Source organism: Carcharodon carcharias, chromosome 15, assembly GCF_017639515.1.
Source record: "Carcharodon carcharias isolate sCarCar2 chromosome 15, sCarCar2.pri, whole genome shotgun sequence".
NCBI classification, from domain to species: domain Eukaryota; kingdom Metazoa; phylum Chordata; class Chondrichthyes; order Lamniformes; family Lamnidae; genus Carcharodon; species Carcharodon carcharias.
In genome coordinates, this window is record NC_054481.1 from 10312762 (window position 1) to 10334666 (window position 21905).

The window sequence follows — 21905 nt, forward strand, 5'->3', positions numbered from 1 at the left end:
TTGCCCAGTGATCAGTTCCACTCTCAACTCTTCAGATACTGAAAAGTCCAGACCCACCTGCTGCAAGACCTGAAGACATCCAAGTTTGGACTGTTAATGGCAAGTAACATATGCACCACCCAACTGCCAGGCAATGATCATTTCCAACAAAAGACTGTGTGACCACCTCCCTTTCACATTCAGTGGCATTGCCATTGTCAAATCCCCAGAATCCACATTCTTGCGAGTCACCATTGACCAGAAACTTAATTATATCAGCCACATAAATACTGTGGCTATAAGGGTAGGTCAGAGGCTATGAATTCTGTGGCGAGTAACTAACCTCCTGACTCTGAAAGCCTTTTCACCACCTACAAGACACAAGTCAGGGGTATGGCAGAATCCACTTGCCTGGATGAGTTCAGCTCCAACAATACTCAAGAAGCTTGACACCAATCAGGAGACAAAGCAAGAACAGAATTACCTGGAAAAACTCAGCAAGTCTGGCAGCATCGGCGGAGAAGAAAAGAGTTGACGTTTCGAGTCCTCATGACCCTTCGACAGAACTGTTCTGCCAGACCTGCTGAGTTTTTCCAGGTAATTCTGTTTTTGTTTTGGATTTCCAGCATCCGCAGTTTTTTTGTTTTTATCAGGAGACAAAGCAGTTCGTTTTATCAGCACCCCATCCATCACTTTAAAATTCACCCTGTCCACCACTGGCGCACAGTGGCAGCAGTGTGTATCATCTACAAGATGCACTACAGCGACTGACCAAGGCTCCTTTGACAGCACCTTCCAAACCTGTGACCTCTACCACATGGAAGGACAAAGGCAGCAGGTGCATGGGAACACCACCACTTGCAAGTCACACATGATCCTGACTTGGACATAAATCACTGGGTCCAAAACCTGGAACCCTTCCAATTAGCACTGGGATTGGGAGTACCTGACTGCAACTGTTGAAGAAGGCTAGCTAGGAATGTAGAGTAAATGTCCGCTTTGCCGGCAGTGTCTGTATTCCATGAATAAATTTTTAAAAAAATCATGATATGTCTTGTTCACCACAAATGTAGAAGCATCAGCAGTGTTGTGGAAGTGAAATTGAGTTATGTCAGAGTATTAATGAACCATGATTCCTGCTACCAATGATCAGGAGACTTGAGTCAGCTAATTAAAATAATTCACACGTGCGCAGCCATGACAACTTTCGCAAAACCAATTTTTCTTTATATGTTGTTGCTTTGATGAAAGGACTTCACGTTTTCTATAACGTGGCAAATTGCCACGAAATCTCCTTCCGTTTCCCTTTTATAAATTGTGTTATCTTGACAGACATCAGGTATACATAAATTTCATTTTTGTTTTGCTAACTTGCCTTCCTCCCCATGTACTCTCCTGAGGGCCTTGACTCCTTGCCGGGCTATGGTTTCATGACGCTGACTTCATCATGATCCCTATCATGGCCCCTCCTGAGATCCGATAACTCAGCAGAACCTGAGGGTTCAACTTGGGACCTCCTTGATGTGTGCAGCTCAGTTATTCACTGTCCTACCAGAGGCTGTGATGGAGAAAATGATATATATATCAATGATTTTCAAACATTTTTGGTTGAAGGACCTCTTTTTAAATGGGTTAATAATCGCTGATCACCACCACCTAAATTATAATGCTGTATAATATACATAATAGGAGAGTGCTGCATGTAAAGAGCATTTCAATAATGCTTGTAAGAAAATAGTTATTTACTTCTGTACCCCTCTCATGCGGGCTTCTATATTAGGCAAGACAGCCAGCCTGCTCTGTGCTACTTTTGTGTTGTGACTGCACTCTGTGCCCAGCTTCCCAGCATGCATGCAGCCATTTTTTTCTCGCAGATCCCCTGGAGACTATCTACGGACCCAGTTTTGAGAACCACTAGTTGTATAACCCTATCATTTTAGCAGTCTCATTAGCTTTGTGTCTGCACAATCTTCATACTGCAAATGCTGAATTGAGAACCAATTTGTGTGTGCAGTGTGGCAATCGCCGGGCTCTGATTTCTGCCTTAAACTCATTGCTGCAGATTGCTTTTATGTCGTGCTTAATTAAGAAGTATAAACGTTTTTATTGTGAATGGTATCGTTGGCATGATATATCTAAAAGGGTCACGGTGATGAGAGCTGAAGTTTAATCATGGGACTGGTGTAACAGTAATCATTTTATTTCTTCAGAATACAGGCAATATGCTGCACAATATGGTACTTTTATTTTATTCTACTCATTGTTTATGACATTGTTTCAAGCGCTGTTACACATTCTGATATACTTGATATGGAACTGCTGCTATTTGAAATATTTACAGGATACATTGAGTACTTGTGAACAAACTGGGCTAATTATTATAGACAATATGGTAACAAGTCTGCCTTCCGGGGAAAGCTGTACCCAGTGCATCTCCAGCTTGTTTTCTATCGATTTGGAATTTAAGCAGAAATGGTTATAAGTGCCATACTTTTGAGCTTAAAATACATCATTAAACAATAATAAAAGGGAAACAGATTGAGATATTGTGGCAATTTTCAACATTACAGAAGATGCGAGCTCTTTCAAAGCAACTATATAAAAAAGAATTTGCTTTTGCGAATGTTGTCATGGCTGTGAACGTGTGAATTATTTTAATTGGTTGGCTTAGGTACCTTGTTCATTGGTGGCAGTGTGGTTGCTAGGGGAATGTGTGTTATTCAGTAGATATTTTCCTCTGGTGAGTTTTTGGAGTTTAAATATTTGATAATATTTCATTCAAGGAAGCGAGTGTTATTTCTTGATTGAACAATGCAATCTCAATCTAAGTTATAATACACTTAGTATAAACGGTATTAAGGTGTGCTGTGTATAACATGAAATCAAGAATTCTAATTTGGGAAATAAAAAGGGCTTTTGCTATTTGAATGTGGCTGGGCTATTTTTAGTGTGTGAATATTTTTTTCACTGTCCTTATTTTCAACTTTTTTCTCCCCATTTTGTATGTGTGTAGAAATTTATTGAGTTTGAAGATGCACTGGAGCAAGAGAAGAAGGAGCTTCAGACGCATGTGGAGTCTCTGGAGCTACAGACCAGGCAGCTGGAACTCAAATCTAAGAACTATGCAGACCAACGTAAGTTTAGAATGCATTGTAGCAATGGAAGACAATAAAGGGACATCCTACTTCAACAACAACAACTTGTGTTTATGTAATGCCTTTAGCATGCAAAAATTTCCCTCGGACCCCTCACGAGCAATTGTCAAACAGAATTTGATACCGGGCCACATGAAGTAATACTAGAACAGGCTACCAACAGTTCGGCTAAAAAGGTAGGTTTTATGGGGCATCCAAAAGGAAGGAAGGGAGGTAGGGAGAGGTGGAGAAGTTTAGGGATGGTGTTCCAAAGCTTGGGGCCTAGGCAGCTGAAGGCTTGGTTACCAGTGGTGGAGGGGTAAGAGGCTAGAATTGGAGGAGTGCAGAAATCTCAAAGGATTGTGGGGCTGTAGGGGGTCACAGTGATAGGGAGTGGTGGGGCCATGGAGGGATTTGAAAACAAGGATGAGAAACAACTCTGTTTCTCTCTCCACAGATGCTGCCAGACCTGAGTTTTTCCAGCATTTTCTGTTTTTATTTCCGATTCACAGCATCTGCAGTATTTTGCTTTTACCTTGTTGAGTTCTGTACAGGGGTCTGTTGGAGACGAGTGTCAGGCCCAGTTAGTGTTGCTGAGCACCTCCAGGAGGTGGTAGATGCTTGCAGAGTGCCAGCAGCAAAGGCAGATGACAACCACTACTTGCTGAAGGGAGCAGGCAGCTTCTTGAATGGCCAGCACTGTTAGTACCAAGGACAGTGGCCATGTAGCTAAAATAAAGATACTGTTTAAGGTACTTATGATGGCAGGAAGGTCATTGATGAAACAGTTGAAGATGGCTGGGCCAGGACACTGCCCTGAGGAATTCCTGCAGCAATGTCCTGGGACTGAGATGATTGACCTCCAACAACCACAATCTTCTTCCTTTGGGCCATTGTGCTAGGTATCACTCAATCATCTTCAGCTGCTTCATCAACGACCTTCCCTCCATCATAAGATCAGAAGTGGGGATGTTCGCTAATCATTACACGATGTTCAGCATCATTCGCGACTCCTCAGATACTGAAGCAGTTTGTGTCCAAATGCAGCAAACCTGGACAACATCCAGGCTTGGGCTGATAAGTAGCAAGTTATATTCGTGCCTCACAAGTGCCAGGCAATGACCATCTCCAACAAGAGATAATCCAACCATCTCCCCTTTACATTCAACGACACTACTATTGTTGATTTCCCACTATCAGCATGCTGCGGGTTACCATTGACCTGAAGCTCTATTGGACCAGCCAAATATATACTGTGATTACAAGTGCCAGTCAGAGGCTGGGAATTCTGCAGAGAGTAACTCACCTCCTGATTCCCCAAAGCCTGTCTACCATCTACAAGGCACAAGTCAGGAGTGTGATGGAATATTCTCCACTTGCCTGGATGAGTGCAGCTCCAACAACACTTAAGAAGCTCGACACCATCCAGGGCAAAACAGCTCGCTTGATTGGTACCCCATCCACAAACATTCAATACCTCTTCCAACAACACAGTAACAGCAGTGTTTTCCATCTACAAGATGCACTGCAGCAACTCAAACTGCACACGACCCAGTGCAAGATCCCCCAGACATTGAGACTAAAACTAAACTTTTAGAACTTTTAAAACTAAACTTTTAGTTCTCTCCACCTTGAACCCAGCAGCTGTGCGTTAATGTGCACCAGACTGTTCAGGTTTGTAAGATCATTAGATCACAAGGAACAGGAGCATGAGTAGGCCATTTGAGCCATCGAACTGGCTCCATCATTCAATAAGATTATGGATGACCTGATCATGGCATTAAATCCACTTGCCTGCCTGCCCCCCATAGCCATTGACTCCCTTGCAGATCAAAAATCTGTCTAACTCAGCCTTGAACATATTCAATGACCCAGCCTCTACTGCTTTCTGTGGAGGAGAGTTTCAATGTTTAACGGCCCTCTGAGAGAAGAAATACCCTCTGGTCTCCGTCTTAAATGGGAGACTTCTAATTTTGAAACGATGCTCCCTGGCTCTAGATTCCCCCTCAAGGAGAAACATCCTTTCAGCATCAATCCTGTCAAGCTGCCTCAATCTTATAAGCTTCAATAAGATCACCTCTCATTCTCCTAAACTCTAGCGAGTAAAGGCCCACCCTGCACAACCTTTCCTCATAAAACAAACCCTTCATCTAGTGAACCTTCTCTGAACTGCCTCTAATGCAAGCATATCCCTCAAGTAAGACCAAAATGGTACATGGTGCTCCAGATGTGGTCTCACCAGTGCTCCCTCAGTTGTAGCAAGAATTCCCCACTTTTGTACTCCATCCCCCTTGTAATAAAGGCCAAAATTCCATTTACCTTCCTAATTACTTGCTTTACCTGCATGCTAACCTTTTGTGATTCATTTGCCGAGTTCTGAATTGAAAGTTGACCTCTCGCCTTCCCTGGTCCGTTAACAAGGGAGCTTAATGGGTCATTAATTGGAGATTAGCGGGTTCCTGGTTTCCCGCCTCCCTTTTTTTGTTGAAAATTGTGGCATCACCTGACTCCTCCAGAATGCAGAGACGCCTCTGGGAGGGTCATTTTAATTGTGCCTGCACCCAATCCTGACCCCGACCCCACTGGCAATCAAAAATCCGGCCCATGAAGCCCATGTTGACCTGTGTGTGAATGCAAACACAGAGAGGTATTGTCGCTATTTTTCAATAGCACTGTCATGCCTTTTATTTCGGTCTCCACTTTCCTGCTACAGTTTTACCATGGATTTTAGTCACTGACTCATTGTAATTGCCAGTTTGCCTTTTGTTTATCTGATGATTTGTTCTTTTCCCACCTATTTCCTTACTATGTTCATAAGCTACAGTATTAGCTTATATAACTGCATAATACACCATATGGGTGTTGGTGCGGTGGTGGGAAGATGATGATGTAGTGTTAACGTCACTGGACTAGTAATTCAGAAACCCAGGCTAATGCTCTGGGGACACGGGTTCAAACCCAACCACTGGTCTCACCAGTGCTCCCTCAGTTGTAGCAAGAATTCCCCACTTTTGTACTCCATCCCCCTTGTAATAAAGGCCAAAATTCCATTTACCTTCCTAATTACTTGCTTTACCTGCATGCTAACCTTTTGTGATTCATTTGCCGAGTTCTGAATTGAAAGTTGACCTCTCGCCTTCCCTGGTCCGTTAACAAGGGAGCTTAATGGGTGGAATTTGAATTCAATTAATAAATGTGGAATATTGTGCTAGTTTTAGTTATAATAAACTATCATCAATTGTTGTAAAAAGCCATCTGGTACATTAATGCCCTTTAGGGAAGGAATCCTGCCATCTTTCCCTGGCCTGGCCTACATGTGACTTGAGGCCCACAGCAATGTGGTTGACTCTTAACTGCTCTGAAATGGCCTAGCAAGCCATTCACTTCAAGAGCAATTAGGGATGGGGAACAAATGCCGGTTTTGCCAGGGACACCCACATCCCACAAAGAATTTTAAAAATACGTTATGGTGTGGAATTGAAGCAAGTACAAATTACTTATAGGGATTTACTTACCATTGGGTTGCATATAAATGGACTTGAATATAATTCTAATTGTCTGGTATGTATGCTATGAATGGAAACTTATATTAAAGCTAAGTGATGTTCTATGTGAAACAATATGGACTGTACAATAGGTTTTCAAAAATTGAGCTTATACCTCCTCGATAATGTGACTGGAAAGTACCCATAAAAGATGTCCCTGCCTGTCGTGCTTTTTTGATAGACAGTTCCTGCCTATGGCATTGTGATTGACCAAACCAATTTGATTATGAGTGGTCCCCAGAAGAATGGAGATCTGTATGTAGAGTCACTGAGCAAAAAGTGAAGAGAACTGCTAAAAGTTTCATATGGTGATTTACTATTTTTAAAGACAAATTTCATTTTAAGTTTATTCTAAAGAATAATCAGCTGTATAGTGGCATTACTGTACTGTCTGCTGAGCATAGGACATCCCAAATTTAGATATAAAGACATTCTGAAAGTCAACCTCAGGGCTTGCAAGCTGGATCCCAATATGTAAGAGGAAAAAAAAACAAGCTTGGGCAGACCTAAATAGAGAAGTTTCTGTCATAAAGCGATTTTGACCTTTTGAGGAGAACAGAGTCGTGTGCCTTCAGGACAACCGAGTGTGGTACAAAGCCAATGCCTCCATCTTTCCATCCAACCCTGACTTCATATGCAGTATTTGCAATCGGTTGTGCACATTCAGACTTGGCTAACGTCACACATGCAATGACATCAACCTAGACTGGTCTATTTTTAAAAAAAATTTGCTGAACACTCATTGGTCAAAGTGACAGGAGAATCCATCATCATCAAAGAATAATATTTATGTACCCTTGATCTTTTAATGTCCCCCTCTGCTTTAGTCCAGTCCATTGTGTGCCATTCTTGTATGTGTGACTACTAAGAATTCCATTAGTTCCTGAAAATTGTGCTGGTGATCCCAAATATGTTCTTTAACTTCCTCCCTTCAGGAGTTGTAACCAAGTCATTATTCCCAAAACAAGCCACAAGTAATTTTAAAAAAAAAAAGTATAAGCCAGTAACATGTCCTATTACTTTTTTTTTTGCTTTACTTCTCTGCACTCTGCAAATCTGATAGGGATTAAAATGCAAACATGGAAGTTGAAGAAGCTTTTACTTTGTTTGATTTATTGGCTGAGCAATAATAATCCTAGGCTATAGGCCTATTACTGTTGTTAGATGAACTTTGCCAACTCACCGGAACCAACTCACCGGAAACAAATTTTCTGACAATTGTGACAGGATAATCAATTGTAAATTTAATAGTAGCCTAAGAAACTTATGACAATCATTCATGGGGAGATAGTGGTGTACTGATAATGTCACTGGATTAGTAATCCAGAGGCCCAGCCTAATGCTCTGGGGTCGTGGGTCAAATCCCGTGGCAGCTGATGGAATTTAAATTTAATTAAGAAATCTAGAATATAAAGCTAGTCTTTGTAATGGTAACCATGGCAACTATCATTGGTTATTGTAAAAACCCATCTGGTTCACTAAAGGATTAATTTCCTTTCTTTAAGGAAGGAAATCTGCCATCCTTACCTGGCTGGCCTATACGTGACTCCAGACCACAGTAATGTGGTTGGCTCTTAATTGCCCTCAGTCCAAGGGCAATTGGGGATGGGCAACAAATGCTGACCTTGCCAGTGATGCCTGCATCCCATTGGACGAATAAAGAAAAAAAGATGAAAGATTTCAATGACAATATTATAACTATTGTATCTGAAGTCATTCAGAACTTTAAATGCAGAAAAGAATAGCGCTTCTTCAAACATAAGCATATGTAAAAATTCCGTTTAATTTGTGGAAAAAATAATGTTAAAACTTACTTTTCAGGATGGCTTTTCAGGTCGTATCACATGATTTGCAGACAGGTGTTCTCTTTGTGACCGAACTTTCATAACTCTTCTAATCAAATTATATGACTTTTGGTAAAGAGGTGACTATGGTATAGCTTGCATGAAGCAACTACCAAAGTGACCTTTTCATCTTAACATTAATGTAATTAGGATGTGTAATATGTGTAATACCGTTGAGGTTTTGCTTGCGTGTGCTGATAAGCTGCTCTCCTTTCCCTCTCCCCTGTCTCTCTCCCTTGCTCAGGCATGTGGACATGTAAAGCTTGGGTCGGGGGCAACCGGAGAAGGGCTGGAGGCGGCCATGGAAAAATTGGGTTGGATGTGGTGCAACCATGGCAGAGTTGGGGGTTGGCCATGGAAAGCTTTTGTGTTTGGGCTTCAGGGTGGGTAGCACATGCTAGCGAGAACTGGGTTGAAACGCTTTAGTTAACTCATGAGTTGGAGTTGTGTCCTCCACCTCTGGGTGTTTCCATTGACATCAACAAACAGACCTCTCCTCACTTGAGGTCGGTGAGAAAGAGAAAATGGGGAATCTGGTGCTTAGACTGTCCCTGATTGATAAGCTGTTTGGCCAATCGCTCCAAAGCAGCCTATCAGCAGTGGCAATGGGTGGGATCAGGCAAGAGGGGAACAAAACTTATGCTGGATTACATACATGGTGGTTCGTGCAGAAACAATGATTGACTGTATCGTGCCTGGATTTTTAAAAAAAATACTGTTTTAAACTGAAGAATGTTGCCAAGTCAATTTCATCCAAGTGAAGTCCCAAGTCAAAAAACTGTTTGACTCGAGTCCAACTCATTGACTCCAGCCAACAACTCTTCCCCATTTCATAAGATAGCATCATGTTTGTCTTCAGGAAAAATAACAGGATTCTTGATGTGATTGATCACTGCAGGTTCTGGGGTTACAGAGAGCTTTTGGCATGCGCTACCCACCCTGAAGCCCAAACACACAAGTTTATCCATTGTCAGATGTTGGAACTTATTTTCAAGGATGTTTCTCAAATTGACAGGCATTCACTCATCCCTCTAAGGAAACAGGTCATTAAGTTTGTTACATTCCATTGCTCCAAAGGAGATTCCAGTATAAAAAATAATACTCCTCCTGTTTTGGAATCCTTGAAAGGACAGGATGATGTAGCTCATTTTTGGCCTTAGAAACCTCTCAAAATGCCCTGTATGTGCTCTTAACTCTACTTTTCATACACATGTAGATGGAAACTCTTTAACAAATAACATGAGTGTGTCTCAATTTTTGATTTAAAAACAGAAAGTGCTGGAAAAACCCAGCAGGTCTGGCAGCATCTGTGAAGAAAGAAACAGTTAACATTTCGAGTCCATATGACTCTTCCTTTTGTTTTTATTCGTTCATGGGATGTGGGCATCACTGGCTGGGCCAGCTCTTATTGCCCATCCCTAATTACCCTTGAGAACTGAGTGGCTTGCTAGGCCATTTCAGAGGACATTTAAGAGTCAACCACATTGCTGTGGGTCTGAAGTCACATGGAGGCCAGACCAGGTAAGGACAGCAGATCTCCTTCCCTAAAGGACATTAGTGAACCAGATGGGTTTTTATGACAATTGACAATGGCTTCCAGATATTTTATTGAATTCAAACTTCACCATCTGCCAGGGATTCTCCCCAGAGATTACCCTGGGTCTCTGGAGCACTAGTCGAGTGACACTACCACTATGCTACTGCCCCGCCTTGAAGTGGGAAATCACCAGGGCCAGATGGACTGTATCCCAGGTTGTTAAAGGAAGCCAGGGAGGAAATAGCAGATGCTCTGAGGATCACTTTCCAATCCTCACGAGGCACAGGCGAGGTACCAAAGGTCTGGAGGCCTGTGAGCATTATACCAATATTTAAAAAGGGTGCGAGGGATAGGCCAGAAAATTATAGGCCAATCAGTCTGACTTCGGTGGTGGGCAAATTATTGGAATCAATTCTGAGAGACAGGATAAACAGTCACTTGGAAAGGCACAGATTGATCAGGGATAGGTTTTGTTCGGGGAAGATCGTGTCTTACTAAGTTAATAGAATTTTTTGAGGAAATAATGAGGATTGATGAGGGTAGTGTAGTGGATGTTGTCTACATGGATTTTAGTAAGACATTTGACAAGGTCCACATGGCAGACTTGTCAGAAAAGTGAGATGCCATGGGATACAGGGGAATATGGTGAGTTGGATCCAAAATTGGCTCAGCGACAGGAAACAAAGGATAATGGTCGATGGATGTTTTTGCAAATGGAAAACAGTTTCCAGTGGTGTTCCACAGAGTTCATTGTTGGGGCCCTTGCTGTTTGTTGTAAATATTCATGCTTTGGACTTAAATGTGGGAGGCATGATTGGGAAATTTACAGGTGACACAAAAATTGGCCGTGTAGCTAATAGTGAAGAATGTAGCTGTTGTCTCCAGATAGATATCAATGGTTTGGTTGAGTGGGTGGAAAAGTGGCCAATGGAATTCAATCTAGAAAAGTGAGAGGTAATGCATTTGGGGAGGGCAAACAAAGCAAGAGAACACTTAATAAATGGGCGGATATTGAGAGGGGCTGAGGAAGTGAGAGACCTTGGTCTGTATGTCCACAGGTCCCTGAATGTGGACAGGTGGATAAGGTGGTAAAGAAAGCAGATGGAATGCTTTCCTTTTATTGGACGAGGTATTGAATACAAAAGCGGGGATGTAATGATGGAACTATATAAAACACTAGTTGGGCCACAGTTGGAATTTAGTGTGCAGCCCTGGTCACCACATTACAGGAAGGACATAATAAATAATGTGAGTACAGAGGAGATTTACAAGAATGTTGCCAAGGCTGGAAAATTGTAGCTATGAGGAGAGATTGGATAGGCTAGGATTGATTTCCTTAGAACAGAGGAGGCTGAGGGGTGGCCTAATTGAGGTGTACAAAATTATGAGGGGCCTAGATAGGGTAGACAGTAAAGACTTGTTTCCCCTAGCTGAGAGGTCAATTATCACGGGGCATAGATTTAAGGTGATTGGTAGAAAGGACGTGAGGAAAAGCTTTTTCACCCAGAAGGGTAGGTGCCTGGAATTCACTGCCTAAATTGGTGGTTGAGGCTGAAGCGATCAACTCATTTAAAAGGTACTTGGATCTGCATCTGAAACACTGTAACCTGCAAGGCTACGGACCAGATGCTGGAAAGTGGGACTAAAATGAGCGGCTAGTTTCTTTTTTCTCTTTTCTGGCTAGCGCAGACACGATGGGCTGAATAGCCTTATTCTGCGCTGTAAGTTTTCTATAGTTCTGTGGTTCTTTGGAGCTTTTGTGGAATTTTGTTTTTATTCGATTTTTGATTGTTCATTTGAAAAATCCAATCCCATGCACATAATCAAAAGTGTACAAAGGGGCTGAAATTTTCTCTTTGGTGACGTTTCTCTGTTATATTTTAGTATAGAATTTAAAAAAAAATACTTTTTTTTTAAAAATTGATCTTTGAATTTAATCCTGAACTTTCTGCCCTAAAGTTCTGTGTCCATTTCTACATTGCTAGGTTTTGTCTGATTTTTATTAAATGGGGTTCTTTCAACATTCCGGATGATTTACATCCTATTCAGCCATGTGACGGAGTCTACTCTTTATTGCAGTTACCAGACTGGAGGAGCGGGAAGCAGATATGAAGAAGGAATACAACGCGTTACACCTGAGGCACACTGAGGTAAAGAGCTCAGACAATTGGAATACCTATATGCAAGCTACTCTGTACAAAAAGCTGATTTTTGATGGAAGGTTCTTGAAAAAAAACTGAGTTGGAAGCTAAATGTCACCTCAGGGGGATCTGAGATGCATGCAGGTGGGAGCTGACATTTATTGCAAGATACTTGATATAGGAGAGGTCTTGTGGCGCAATGGGTAGCGACCCGGTCTCTGAGCCAGAAACACTGGGTTTGAGCCCCATCGCAGGACTTGATGGCCAAGTTCATAATGTAGCCAAACAGATTGAGTATCAACCTGTAAATCCTTCCAACACTTGTCAATGGGAGGTGATAAAAGTGGGAGAGATTCCTAGATGTGATGGAAAGAAAGTTGGAGCCTCTACCATCACTGCCCATTTATCTGGACCTCATCATGCATGTAAGAAGTGTATGTTTCCAAAGCAACTTGGACTCCTTGAGTGAACTGTAACACACCGCTACCACTCTTCCTGAAATTATTTGTGGATCTGTCCTGTGCTTTATACATCAGCATTGTAGCACAGACTGGATACCACAATGTATGGACAGAGTACTGAGATGATTTGTACTATCAGTTTTGACCAGATATATTTTAATCACCCTTCTCCTGTTTGCTGTGAGTAAATTGTTCTTCCATCTTTCAGATGATACAGACTTACGTGGAACACATAGAACGATCCAAGATGCACCAAGTTGGGGGGAATGCCCAATCAGATGGAACGATGACTGGAAGGAACAAGTAAGGAATGTGTTTAATCAGGTGTTTTTACTGTGGTAGATTACGGGTGTAGGCTTGCTTGATGGTGTGCAGAGGGTGGCGTAAAATGGAACTTATATTTTATTTTAACATTCATGAAGGAGCCTCTGGCTTGTCTGAATCGATGAGAATAAAATTTGACGAGTTGATTGTGCAATTTGCATTCCAAATTTTCTGTCAGAAAAAGAGAATTGAAGTCCCAGCTTTGTTGTGTGTTGTTTCAGTAGCTTTTACGGACTGTTTAATTCAGAGCGTAAGGGAACTTGCCCCCTCAGCGTTGACTGGTCGAGGAATATGTCATTATCATGTAACTGTCATATCAAATATTGTATCAGGTTAAGCAATTGTATCACCTTAGTGTCATTATTGTGTCAACGTTGTGCAGGAACATTTGTTGGGACACTTGACAGAAGCCAAGCAGAACCGTGTACAACGTAGCTTCAGGATTATGTGTGACGGAGGTGTAGACTTTCAACTTGATGCCTGGGTGTAAAACTAATGTTGGGGATTGTCGGTCTGTAGAAACTACCTGGTTATCATTTCCGTGCTGGAATAGCGGGCAGCTGTACCTAGGTAGCAGGTTGAAAACCTACTCCAGAACAACAGTTTCACGGTGTGAGCGCAGCATTGAGAAGGGATGTGATGGGTGTTTTTGAAACGCTGAAAACCCTGGATAACGTGAATGCTAGCGCATTATTTGAGAAACTGAGGTCGTGCGGTTGGAAGGTGTGAGTGCAAAATTGTCAGGCCAGAGGGGAAACTGCATTTGTGGCATAGGCTTCCGTCAAAGATAATTAATGGAATCTTGTTTGATTCATGATCTTAGTGCTGCTGTAGGAAAGTAATGAACAGAGGTTAGGCGTATTTTGGCAGAAGGAAAAAGCAATCAGATAATGGTATCTGATTTTTCATATCTTTGGCCAGCAAAGGATGGAATTGCAATGTGGATGCAGGTATGCACAATTCTTGGTATTGTACAAACGTTCCTATTTATTGCATTAATTAATGTTTCAGGGAGTGCTTGAATCGGTATAAATAAATAAATGCTTGAAATGCACTAATAGCAGCAACATTATAATTGGTTGATTCTGGTCAGTAAGTACTAAGTTAGAAAATGAAAAAGTACTGACTGAAGTTTAATAAATAATTGTTGATAAATATTGAACAGATTTAAATAAGTTATCCGCTGAAAGTTTTTCTCTCCTCAATTTTTTTCTGCCGTTTTTTTCCTGTTGACTTGCTTATTGGGGTATAATTCCACAGATGCTGATCACCTTCTGTATGCCACCCCACCCCACCCAAGTGGCTATGTTTCATTCTGGCAAATCTTTGGCAGTAAGTACTTGTGGGGGAGCAAGCATTCAGAGCTAAGTGTAATGTGATCCTCATTTGGTATTCACACATGCACACTCGTGTTTTTCTCTCTTCCAGGTTTACGCATTAAATAGAAGCAGGAATTCTGTCCAGTTTTGCATTCCTTATCTCAAGGTTGATTAGGTCACGTGTAGCGCCTTCTAACTGCTAGCTAAAGATAGACCAGTGAATTCAGCACAGATTCAGGATCAAACTGACTTTCTAGTAAATAAAAATTACTGAGCCATTTGGCCAAACCTTAATAACGAACTCATGGCGTAGGAGGCCACACACTGGCATGGACAGAGGATTGGTTAGCTAACAGGAAACAGAGTAGGCATAAATAGGTCATTTTCAGATTGGCAGAATGTGACAAGTGGAGTGCCACGGGGTGAGTGCTGGGGTCTCAACGATTTACAATCTATGTCAATGACTTGGATGAAGGGACCAAATGTATTGTTGATGTCACAAAGATAGATAGGACAGTAAGTTGCAAAGGGCACATAAGGAACCTGCAGAGGAATTAGATGGGTCAAGTGAGTGGGCAAAAATTTGGCAGATGGGGTACAATGTGGGAAAATGTGAACTTATCCGCTTTGGCAGGAAGAATAGAAAAGCAGCATATTATCTAAATGGAGAGAGATTGCAGAACTCTGCCACACGAATGGACCTGGCTGTCCTGGTATATGAATCACAAAAAGTTAGTCTGCAGGTACAATAGCTGGTAAGGAAGGCAAATGGAATGTTGTTATTTATTGCAAGGGGAATGGAATGTAAAAGTAGGGAAATTTTGCTACTGTTGGACAAGGCATTGGTGAGATCACATATAGAGTACATGTACAGTTTTGGTCCCCTTATTTAAGAAAGGATACAGTTACATTAGAAGCATTTCAGAGAGGTTCACTCGACTGATTCTTGGGAGGAAGGGGTTATCTTATGAGGAAAAGTTGGACAGGTTTGGCCTGTATCCATTAGAGTATAGAAGAATGAGAAGTGATCTTATTGAAACATATAAGATCCTGAGGGGACTTCACAAGGTGGATGTTGAAAGGATGTTTCCCCTTGTGGGAGAGACAAGAATTAGGGGACACAATTTAAGAATAGGGGGTCTTTCATTTAAGATGGAGATGAGAATTTTTTTTCTCTGAAGGCCATAAGCCTGTGGAATTCTGTTCCCTAAAGAGAGGTGGAGGCAAGGTCTTGGAATATTTTTAAGATGGTGGTAGATAGATTCTTGACTAACAAGGGAGTCAGAGGATATAGGGGGTAGGCAGGAAAGTGACGTTGAGGCCACAATCAGATCAGCCATGATCTTATTGAATGGTGGGGCAGGCTCAAGGGGCCAAATGGCCTACTCCTGCCCCTAATTCATATGTTCCACTTTGAACTCCATCTTTCACAGAAAATCAGTGTTTGCTGCATAATATAATTAATTAATGTAATTAATTTTTGATTCCAGTACTTTGGTTACATTTGTTCCGCATTGGCATAATAAATTAAACTAAACACAGTGTTCTGATTCCACTCCCTGTTGGCTTCCTTGCTAATTGTTGGATCTTCTGGATGCCTGTGTAGTTGATCAGCTTTTCTTCCCCCATGTATCCTCTCCTCTCTAAGCCATGCTACATACGGTTTCATAAACACGCTCACCCTTGCAGTACTTGATCTAAGCTTTAGTTCTTGATGTATGAGTTTAGAAAGTGAATGTTATTTTAAACCTGTTGCAGACCTCAGCCTGTCACCTGTTGTCCAAACATCTATACTTTTCTCAGTGGTAATTGAACAGCTTTCAGGAACAGAAGCCTTGGCTAATTTACAATTCCTCAGCCTAAGGAGACAGATCAAAGAACAAAAAGAAAGAACTTGCATTTTATGTAGCTCCACTTATGACTTCAGGATGTCCCAAAGCGTTTTACTGCTGGTGCAGCCTCCTGTTGTAACGTAGAAAATGTGGCAGCCAATTTGCACACAGCAAGATCTCACAAGCAGCACTGAGATGCATGTCCCAGTATCTGCTTTAGTTACGTTGCTTGAACAACAGCACAGCTTGCATTTATATAGACATAGTAAAATACCCCAAGGTGCTTCATAAGTGCGTTATCAGACAAAATTTGACTCCAAGTCGCCTAAAGAGATATTAGGTCAGATGACCAAAAGCTTTTTCTAAGAGGTAGATTTTAAGGCGTGTATTAGAGGATGAAAGAGAAGTAGAGAGATGGACACTGGGAGAGCTCACCTGGCCAGCACACTGGGAGAGCTCACCTGCTCCCCTTCAAATAATACCTTGGGATCTCTTACACCACCAAGAAGGCAGACAGAGCCTGAATTTAACTCCTCATCTGAAAGATGGCTCTGTTGGCAATGAAGCAATCCTTCATAACTGCACTGAAGTTTTAAACTAGATTTTGCCTCTGAAATAAGGATTGAATTCACAACCTTCTGGACTTTCCCATTGCTGAGCTAAGGCTGCCTCAGTTGTCACACCCACCCCCAACCCTTAGCTTGGCTGAAAACAGTGAATTCAACTCAGATTAAGGGTCAACCTAGGCTAACAAAGATTTGGTGATTGATCTGACAGCAGAACAGAGTTTGACATCCCTCAGAAACAATGGTCTGTGCTCAACAGGATCTGCTGTCTCCATGCAAGGACATTAAACCTCCTCCACAATGGAATTTCAAGAACAGCCCAGTACATGACAGTGGTCAACTGGATCAGACTGTTCAGTACATTGTGAATGAATGTGGCCTAAGAAGTTTTGCCACCGGATTCAAGGTAATTGACCTAACAACACACATGGTGCTGTGATTTGGTTGTCCAACTTGGATGTAGATTTGTAAAGCTGCAAAATGTCATATGTATGAAGAAGAACCTAGGACCTCGCTGTTGAATTGGTGCTGCATAATGCAGTGTTGTTGTTGCCCATTGAGCTATATAAGCAACTCAACCTGCTTACCTAGCTGGCATTGCCTCATTTGTTCATTCTTGTGTGACCTGGACTTCTCTGCTGCCTTGAAGTTAACCTCGCAACAATGCTGATTACACCCTCTTTCTTATTGATCTAGTCATTCCCACCTCTGTGTCAGACATCTAACTTAAAATGATATTCCAGCCCTTCATATGGTTCATTGGCACAACTAATTCCACTTGCGTCTCATGACTCCCCTACTCCTGTATCTTATTTCCTTCACCATTGATGCTACCCACCCACCCCCACAGCGTTCATGCCTTCTTCACCTGTAAGTTTCTCCAACACTACTGCACCAGCTTCCACAAAGGAATGAGAAGGGCAGCAATCCTTTTGGTAGTGGAAAATTTAAATGTTACCAGATTTCCCCCAACAACACAATATTTTTTTACAACACTTAATGGGTTGTACGCCTGTGTACACAGATGAATAACAGACATTTGTTAATATTATGTTACTTGTATTATCAAGTTTAAGAATACACAGTTGAAGGGAATTGATTGATTAAGTTCTTTGAGCGCATTTTTTTCTGGAAGAAGTCCAGTTGCAGGAAAACCAGAGACAAAGGCACCCCTTTGGCACCCCTTCCACAAACATTCACTCCCTCCAACAACAACGAAAGGTGGCAGCAGTGCGTACCACCTACAAGATGCACTGCAGCAACTCATCAAGGTTCCTTAGACAGCACCTTCCAAACCCACAACCGCTAACATCTAGAAGGACAAGGGCAGCAGATAGATGGGAACACCACTGCCTGGAAGTTCCTCACCAAGCAACTCACCATCCTGACTTGGAAATAAATCGCCGTTCCTTCACTGCCGCTGGGTCAAGTTTGTGGAACTCCCTCCCGAACAGCACTGCGGGTGTAAGTACACCACATGGACTGTAGCGGTTCAAGAAGGCAGCTCACCATCACCTTCTCAAGGGCAATTAGGGATGGGCAATAAATGCTGGCCCAGACAGCAATGCCAGCATCCCGTAAATGAATTAAAAAAAGGCATGCCAAAGCCAAGGGCTGCTTCTCCAGAGCCGGTCTCCAGTTCCCCATCAGCTGGACCCCCGGATACTGAGCAAGGGTTACAATGCTGAATGTGTCGAGGCTGGAGCCCTTGCCTCGCTGGCTGTCATCCTCGAGTTCCTGACCCTTGAAACTCTTGAGCTGGCCAGCAACATGGCCCGGGGCAACAAGAAGCCCTGCATCAACCCTGCCAGCTGCAGCTCATCATCTGCAACGACGAGGAGCTCAGCAAGCTGCTAGGAGGGGTCACCGTAGCCCAGGGAGGGATCTTGCTCAACATCCAGGCTACGACCTTGCCCAAGAAAACCAGACACCCCAACAAGGTTTATGCCTGAAGGGACAAGGTGATAAAAAAGGAAGGCTTATTGGTATATTCAGAAGATTATAAAAAAGAGTGACATATGGGACACTGGCTGTTAGTAGCTAAGAGGCAGATATATGCAGGGTAAATAAGCAAACTATCAAGAAGAGGATTTGTGTCTGGTTTCATACTTCATCTGGCTTTTGATATAATTAACAATATTAGCAAATGTGGAATGATTGACAGTATTATTTATTGTGTTTAAGGAGAATAAAAATGGCATTGATGATTTCAAAGTCATGTGCCAGTGTAATAAACATTTTAGCTGGGAGAAATTTGATTTGGTACTTCCCACACAACTGCCAGTAGCATCCAATTAAATTCCACTGTCTCAGGACATTCTTTATCACAAATTAACCGGGGACATTCTTAACTAACTTGCTTCTGTCAACTTCAGTCAGATTTGATTTTGTTCATGTTTTAACCAGTTAAATTACTACTGCAGCAAATACTCATAAAATTGATGTTTTTGCATCCTCCACAGTATGTGATAACCTTTAAAGCCAAAAGGTAGATGCAGATTGTACTTTATGAAAACTTACCAGTGGTTCTTATGCCATGCAGCCTTCCATGGTTGTCTGGGAAATTGGAGCATTTAAGAAAATACCTATGATATGGGGTGTTGGACACATCCTCAAGCAGTGATGGGCCTAATGTTTGCGTAGCACTGTGCATTGAGTACAAATGTGATTTTATTCAAAGAATATGCTGCTGTCCCTGAAGGCAGTCTCTTAAAGTTTTTTGTCATGGGACTTTGCAACAGATGAGGGTCTCTGCCCAAAGTACAAATAAAATCTTCCGTGGCGTAGCATCATTCTGGTATGGGAGGATAATTAATCTCATCGGCGGCGAAGGTTATGTCAGCTTGACATATCTGCTGGGCCGAATCTGGCCGATACCTTGTGAATCTGTTTCTGATGTGTTAAATTCATCCCAACACCAGAGACAAAGCGACATCAATTACATCAGCAAATATGAATGCCTCTGTGTACCAGAAATTGCGACGGCTTTACCGAGCAGTAGAGGCAGAAAGAAACACTGTCTGAAAAGGCTTTGCTAAAATTTGCTTGTAAATGGTACCTTTTACAACCAATCATCTCCAAATTGTTTTGCATGGTGGGGATGTTATGTTGGAAATGGACTGAACATTGTTGTGTAGACAAATAGTTTGGCTGACAAGACCCCTGTTAAAAAGAGAAGACTTGAAATTTCATGAGGGTTTTCCCAGTCTCCCATTGTAACACTGACAAGTCCAGTGAAATATCCCCAAAAACCAGGACAAACCTGACGAACTCGGTTATACTATGTTTCTGCAATTTTTTAGGAATTCCACCATCCCCTCACTGGAGTGATGAAGGAAGATCAGGAGAATGAGGGGTTATTGAAACACAAGACCTTGAGGGGATTTGACAAAGTAGATACTGGGGGTATGTTTCCGCTTGTAGGAGAGTCTAGAGCCAGGGCACACAGTTCAAGAATAAGGGGTCTACCATTTAAGACGGATGAGAATTTTTTTCTCTCAAAGGGCTGTTAGGAAGTAGAATTCTCATCCCCAGAGAGCAGTGGACACTGGGTCATTGAATTTATTCAAAGCTGAGTTAGACAGATTTTTGATAAACAATGGAGTCAAGGGTTGTGGGGGGCAGACGGCAAAGTGGAGTTGAGACCACAACCAGATCAGCCATGATTTTATTGAATGGTGGAGCAGGCTTCAAGGGCTGAATGGCCTATGTTCCTATGTAATCCCTATGGAATTGTATGGTCAGAAGGTCACCATCAGGATCTGCCCATGAGCAAGTGTCACCGTGAGAACCCCATTTAAAGAGGGAGGTTCCCTAAACTATTCCAAATACTTCTTCAAATAAAGCTAGGATCTGCATAGCATTTTGAGCCTTGCTTCAACACTGCTGGTGGATGTCAATGGTTAGCATGAGACCCCACCGGCAGAAGTCACACTTGATATGTAACTCCACAGCTTCAATTACACATGGACACAGGCATTGCACCCAGTTAGCCTGTCTTAGCCTTAGGTAAGCAGCAGTGAATTGACTATCATCTGAGACTGCGCTTGGTAATTACAAATTATCCCAACTGATAACTAAATCACAATACAATATATGGTTACTCCATCCCATTATCTGAACGTGTCATCTGCTTGTGTGCTGTATTTTAGGAGCTAATTTGTTACTGAAAACTGTTGAATCATTACACGGGTTATCATCCTAGAAAAGAATTGGGTTCTGCATCAGTGCTGACATTTACATTGTTTCAAGTTTGTCCCAGGATATGTTTGTTGTCCTTTGATCCTCAGGACCTTTTTGTAGATTGGGTGGGGCAATTTGCATACCTTGAAATTCTGCAGCAGTATGGCCACTGTAATTGTACTAACCTTTCCCTGGCTGTTTCTTCAGCTTCCTGGTTTGGTTCAAAGTATATAATTAGACATACAAAAAAATCTTTCTCTGTGTTTGATAACTTTTAGGAAGTGCTGTTTCAGTAGTCCATTCACTTGCTGTGGCTTGAAATGGCTGATGTGTCAAATTCAAAACTGAAACACCCTTGACAAGTTTTGGGAATTGTCACCTGAGTGATATTTAGATGTCCCTCAGGTGGTGATGGGAGAGCAGCAATCAAGGTGTTGTTGGTCTAATGCTGATTTCTAGCGGATATGCCAGGTAAATTAAAGAAAACCTTTGGCAGCTAATAATTTATGTAAAACAAAAACAGAATTACCTGGAAAAACTCAGCAGGTCTGGCAGCATCGGCGGAGAAGAAAAGAGTTGATGTTTCGAGTCCTCATGACCCTTCGACAGAACTTGAGTTCGAGTCCAGGAAAGAGCTGAAATATAAGCTGGTTTAAGGTGTGTGTGTGGGGGGCGGAGAGATAGAGAGACAGAGAGGTGGCGGGGAGGGGGGGAGCGGTGGTGGTGTGGTTGTAGGGACAAACAAGCAGTGATAGAAGCAGATCATCAAAAGATGTCAACGACAATAGTACAATAGAACACATAGGTGTTAAAGTTAAAGTCGGTGATATTATCTAAACAAATGTGCTAATTAAGAATGGATGGTAGGGCACTCAAGGTATAGCTCTAGTGGTGTTTTTTTTATAATGGAAATAGGTGGGAAAAGGAAAATCTTTATAATTTATTGGAAAAAAAAGGAAGGGGGAAACAGAAAGGGGGTGGGGATGGGGGAGGGAGCTCACGACCTAAAGTTGTTGAATTCAATATTCAGTCCGGAAGGCT

General features: G+C 42.1%; 1 protein-coding gene across 8 annotated transcripts in view; it reads left to right on the forward strand.

Annotated features, from left to right (window-relative positions):
• Positions 1-21905, forward strand: part of mapk8ip3 (mitogen-activated protein kinase 8 interacting protein 3) — a 195222-nt gene that overhangs the window by 39172 nt on the left and 134145 nt on the right. For all 8 annotated transcript variants that reach the window (XM_041206011.1, XM_041206015.1, XM_041206014.1 and 5 more), the window contains exons 2-4: positions 2993-3113; positions 12119-12189; positions 12850-12944. In XM_041206011.1, coding sequence (XP_041061945.1) covers positions 2993-3113; positions 12119-12189; positions 12850-12944 — 287 coding nt within the window. The remainder of the gene's footprint in view (positions 1-2992; positions 3114-12118; positions 12190-12849; positions 12945-21905) is intronic.